We start from the raw sequence: 5,086 nt of genomic DNA, 5'->3' as shown, positions 1-5,086 counted from the left end.
TGAGTAATATCCCATCGTATACATATACCACATCCTTAATCATTCATCAGCTGATGGACATTTGGGCTCTCTCCATAGTTTGGCTGCTATAAACATCATTGTTGATAATGCTGCTATAAACACTGGGGTGCATGTACCCCTTCCAATCTGTATTTTTGTATCTTTTGGGTTGTTACCTGGTGGTGCAACTGCTGGGTCGAAGGGCAGTTCTATTTTTTAACTTTTTTGAGGAACCTCCATACTGTTTTCCAGAGTGGCTGCACCAGTGTGCATTCCCACCAACAGTGCAAGAGGGTTCCCCTTTCTCCACATCCTCACCAACACCCGTTGTTTCTTGTGTTGTTAATTTTATCCATTCTGACACGTGTCAGCTGATATCTCATCACGGTTTTGATTTGCATTTCCCTGATGATGAGTGATGTTGAGCATCTTTTCACATGTCTGTTAGCCATTTGTAGGTCTTTTTGGAAAATGTCTGTTTATGTCTTCTGCCCATTTCTTCACTGGATTATTTGTGTTTTGGGTGTTGAGTTTGATAAGTTCTTTAAAGACTTTGGATACTAACCCTTTATCAGATGTCATTTGCAAATATCTTCTCCCATTCCGTAGGCTGCCTTTTAGTTTTGTCGCGTCCTTCACCGTGCAGAAACTTTTTATCTTGATGAAGTCCCAATACTTCATTTTGGCTTTTGTTTCCCTTGTCTCTGGCAAGAAGTTGCCGTGGCCAAGATCAAAGACGTTGCTGCCTATGTTCTCCTCTAGGATTTGGATGGTTTCCTGTCTCACATTTAGGTCTTTCATCCTTTTTAAATTTATTTTTGTACATGGTGTAAGACAGTGGTCCGGCTTCATTCTTCTGCATGTTGCTGTCCAATTTTCCCAACACCATTTGTTGAAGAGACAGTCTTTTTTCCATTGGATATCCTTTCCCACTTTGTTGACGGTTAGTTGACCACATAGTCGTGGCTCCGTTTCTGGGTTTTCTATTCTGTTCCATTGATCTACGTATCTGTTTAGGTGCCAGTACCATACTACCTTGATGACTACAGCTTTGTAGTATAGCTTGACGTCCAGAATCGTAACGCCTCCAGCTTTGTTTTTCTTTTTCAGGACTGTTTTTGCTACATGGGGTCTTCTGTGGTTCTGTACAAATTTTAGGGTTGTTTGTTCTAGCTCTGTGAAAAATGCTCATGGTATGTTGATAGGGATTGCATTAAATGTATAGATTGCTTTGGGTAGTATAGACATTTGAACAATGTTTGATCCCCTAGTCCATGAGCATGGAATGTTTTTCCATTCCTTCGTGTCCTCTTCAATTTCATTCATAAGTTTTCTGTAGTTTTCAGAAAGTAGATCTTTCACCTCTTTGGTTAGGTTTATTCCTAGGTATCTTATGGTTTTTGGTGAGAGTCATTGCACTTTTAGAACATCACCCAAAAAGTAGCCATGTTCCCCCTGGCAGTCACTCCCCATCCCACCAATACCCACCCCCCCACTCCCTCCCAGCCCTAGATAGTAAGTAATCTACTTTCAGTCTCTGTGGATTTGCATGTTCTGGACCTTATATATACATACACAGAGAATCATACAATATGTGATCCCAAGTTCTTTTGCACGGTATGTTTCAAGGTTCATCTGTGTTTCTATATGGTTTTCATGACCGAGTACTTTTCGATTGTGTGGGTATTCCATATTTTGTTTACACATTCAGTGATGGACCGTTGGGTTGTTTTCTTTGCAACCTTTTGGCTATTAGGAATGGTGATGAACATTCATGTACATACCAAGTTTTTTTTTTTTGTCCCTTAATTTATCCATGAAGTAGTTCGAAAGAAATAAAGAGCCTGCCCATGGTCATTTGACTACGCAACAAAACAGGAGGAATATCCTGGGTCTATGCCTTCCAGCTCAGTAACTTTTCTCTAGGCTCCAGTGAGAACACTAAAGTTCACCGCAATGATATTTTTCATATTCAAGACATCAGTCCCAATCCCTTTAACTTTTGGATGCTCTTCTCTAAAACTTCCCCAATTCCCTTCTTTCTTGATATATCTCCCTATATCTTTCTTGATATAATAAAGCCAAAACTGCTTATAGTTTTCACGACACCATATTTTTATATAAAGATAATAAGGAACAAAGCTGGACTAACCATATGACTGAACCAACAGAAAACAAGTACAAATCATACAAAAACATTTGCAGTTGTCAAACTAGTTAAAATCTAGTGATGACTTACCTTTACTTTACAAGCATGGCTGGAGGACTCCAATTTTAAATATTTTTTGTAGAAAACAATTCTGTGCTCACTAAAAATAAAACGGAATTTAAATCAATTTTACTTCTATTAGTTTGAACAGTTACATTTAAAAATGAATTGTTCCAAAGGAATAAACAAAGAAACAGCAGAATCAGCTATAAATACAGAAAACAGACGGACCGCTGTCAGAGGGATGGGCAAAATGGATGAAGGGGCGTGAGAGAGATACAGGCTTCTGGTTATGGAATGAGTAAGTAGTGGGAATAAAAGGTACAGTATAGGCAATACAGTCAATGATACTGTAGTAGACTTGCGTGGCCACAGAGGATATTGCAGTAGCAATATGTCAACGATCTTGACATAATATCGTACAGTAACAGACGGTAGTTATACTCGTGGTGAGCACAGCATAACCTATGAAGATGCCGAATCACTATGGCGTACACCTGAAGCTAATGCAATGTTGCGTCAACTATACTCAAAGGAAAAAACACCACTTTTTCTAATTGCTTCTAAGCCCTTCCTTAAACCCTGAGGTTGAATTCGGGTAGAATCCTTGTATCAGACCTGGAGAAAAATCACAGGCTAACGCGCGGACCTGTGGGTTACACAGACGGCTGTGGGGCACCGTCTCGGGCCTGCGCACCGTTTGTGATGGGCTTCCTTTCAGAAACATGTGTTCAACGTTGCAGACTAACCGCCCAATTGCCTTTGGGAAACAGACCACTGTGTGCTCATGGAGAAAGCCGAGGGGCAGGAATAGGGACTGACTGTACGACCCTCTAGCCAGTCACCTCCCTCACTCAGCCCGAAATCTCCGCATTTACGACAACGAGAAAGCTTAGACTATCTCAAAGAGCCCTTAAAGGGAGAAACTGAGAAACTGCCCCTCCTGCAACCTTTGGGCTATTAGGAATGGTGACGTTTTCATCTTCTCCTCCCCGGCGTCTGGCCTCAGTGTCAGGCCACCAACCAACACCACAAAGGCCGAGGACAGTCACACCGCCGCGCGAGAACACTGCCGCCTTAACGAGTTACCAACCTGTGATCCCGATCACTACAAACATTCTTGCCCCTACTGGTTCCACAGTACTCGTCTCCTAAGTACACTTCCATATTTCTTGCTGAACTCAAAATGCCAACAGCAACGATTTCCTCGCCTCCGTTAGGGTCACATCTCAGGTAAAGGAAGCAGGGCTTTTCATCGGGGCTGTTCAGGCTGCTCTTCAGAACCACCAGATCTTGGCTGAAAAGAAAACCGTCCAGCATTTGCCTCAGTCTACTTGTCCGAACACCGCCCACAAGCCTCTTATCAGGCCACGGTCGTCCTCCTAACTCACGTCTTCATTTACCACCGAGGTCCCCGCACCTTCCCGAGCACCCAACAGACGCTGGACACAGATTCCCAAGGACATGCACACTCCGGACACCAGGGCTTTGCCCTCTACGGCTCCCTCGATTGCCGACGCGATCGCCGGTAGGTACGTCTCATTTCAAGAGAGAAAGTTCGCTGGGACCTACTGTGTGCACCACAGTGGGCAACAGAAGACACCACGAGGCAAACGCCTATCTCTTCCATAACGAAGCCCATGGGGGCTCTCGACAGTCCCACTTATTAACGCCGACTCGGGTCGACAGGAGGCCTCTGCCGGTTTTGCGCGCGGAGGGGGGGGCGGAGCCCGGTTCCGACCCGGCGGCGGAGCGGGTCCCCGGCCGCCGGCCCCGCGCCCGACACTCACGGCCCCGGCCCCGCCTCCGGCCCCGCTCCCCGCACACACCTGCCGCCAGCTCGGCTCCCGGATCCCGGGCCCACACCCTCTCCCCGCACGGCCCCCACCCGCCTTCCCGGCTTCCCCAGGGGCACGACCTTCCCGCAGCGGCGGCCCCAGTCCCCGCCGGCCCGGCGCACCCCGGGGCAGGCGGAGCCAGCGGTTCCTCCCAGTCCAAGTCCCGGGCGCCGACGTCAGCCCGGGTGAGACGGAGGCTGTGGGCCAGGGCTCCGCAGGCGGCATCCCAGGAAGAGGCCAGCATCGGGCGGCGGGTCAGTCCCACGTCCTCGGCCCCGGTCTCCATTCTGCCGCCGCCAGTTCAGGCTGAGCCCGGAACCTCTCTTCCAGGGCTTGCGTTTCCGCCAGGAACAGAGGGGAGGCGAAGGAGCAGACCGGCTTCCGGCTCGGCTGGCTTCAAACCCAAGCCCCGCGGCTCCTCGCCCAGCCGCGAAGAAAACCAGGTACCGGAGACATGCATGCGCGCGCCAGCCGGCTGCAGCAACGCGCTTCCAAACTGGGAGGGGGGGCGGAGGGGGCAGAACCCCAGGACGGAGCATGCGCCCCGACGGCACCTGGACCTACCGCTGGAAGTGTGCGCAGGCGCAGCGCGGGCGCGCGGGAACCGGGCGGTTTTTGCACGTGGGCCCGCGGACGTGGCAGGCTCTGTGGACGTTGGTTGCCGGCCGCCCGGGACGGTCGGCCCACTGTGGAGAGTCGGTGGTCAGGTAGGAGTGGTGCGGTCGCTGCACGCGCCCCGGAGGACCTGCTGCCGACCGTCGCTGTGTCTGCAGTGGACGCCGCGGCCTTGCCGCCGACAGCAGCGGAGCGAGCGGGCGCTGGGTGCGTGCCCGCCGGCCCCTTGGCTGTAGCAGGCGGAGGTTTGGACGTGGCCGAGCCAGTGCCCCGCGGGCGCGAGGGCGGGATGTCGACGGGGCTGACCTCGCTCCCTGTGGCCTCAGCGCTGGAGGGGAGGTGGCGGGAGACCGGGGCCCCAGGGGCGGCCCCCGCAGCCGTGGTCCGCAGCCCTGGCCCTGGCAGGAGCGAGCAGGAGCGGGGC

At 50.8% G+C, this 5,086-nt stretch overlaps 1 protein-coding gene across 2 annotated transcripts in view; it reads right to left on the bottom strand.

Moving 5' to 3' along the window:
• CUNH10orf88 (chromosome unknown C10orf88 homolog) overlaps positions 1–4,494 on the bottom strand; it is a 16,681-nt gene extending 12,187 nt beyond the window's left edge. Inside the window, exons 1-3 of one of the 2 annotated variants that reach the window (XM_034990292.1) lie at positions 4,128–4,494; positions 3,303–3,506; positions 2,240–2,309 (exon numbers count right to left, since the gene is read on the bottom strand). In XM_034990292.1, the coding sequence (XP_034846183.1) occupies positions 2,240–2,309; positions 3,303–3,506; positions 4,128–4,333 (480 nt within the window). In that variant the 5' untranslated portion in view covers positions 4,334–4,494. The remainder of the gene's footprint in view (positions 1–2,239; positions 2,310–3,302; positions 3,507–4,127) is intronic. The other variant, XM_034990293.1, reaches the window with a different exon arrangement.
• Positions 4,495–5,086: the final 592 nt, after the last annotated feature.

The sequence above is a fragment of the Mirounga leonina genome, unplaced genomic scaffold, assembly GCF_011800145.1.
Source record: "Mirounga leonina isolate KUSES-001 unplaced genomic scaffold, KU_Mleo_1.0 Mir_513, whole genome shotgun sequence".
Taxonomy (NCBI): Eukaryota; Metazoa; Chordata; class Mammalia; order Carnivora; family Phocidae; genus Mirounga; species Mirounga leonina.
Note: the sequence above shows the minus strand (reverse complement) of the source record. Positions and strands in the feature narration are given on the sequence as shown.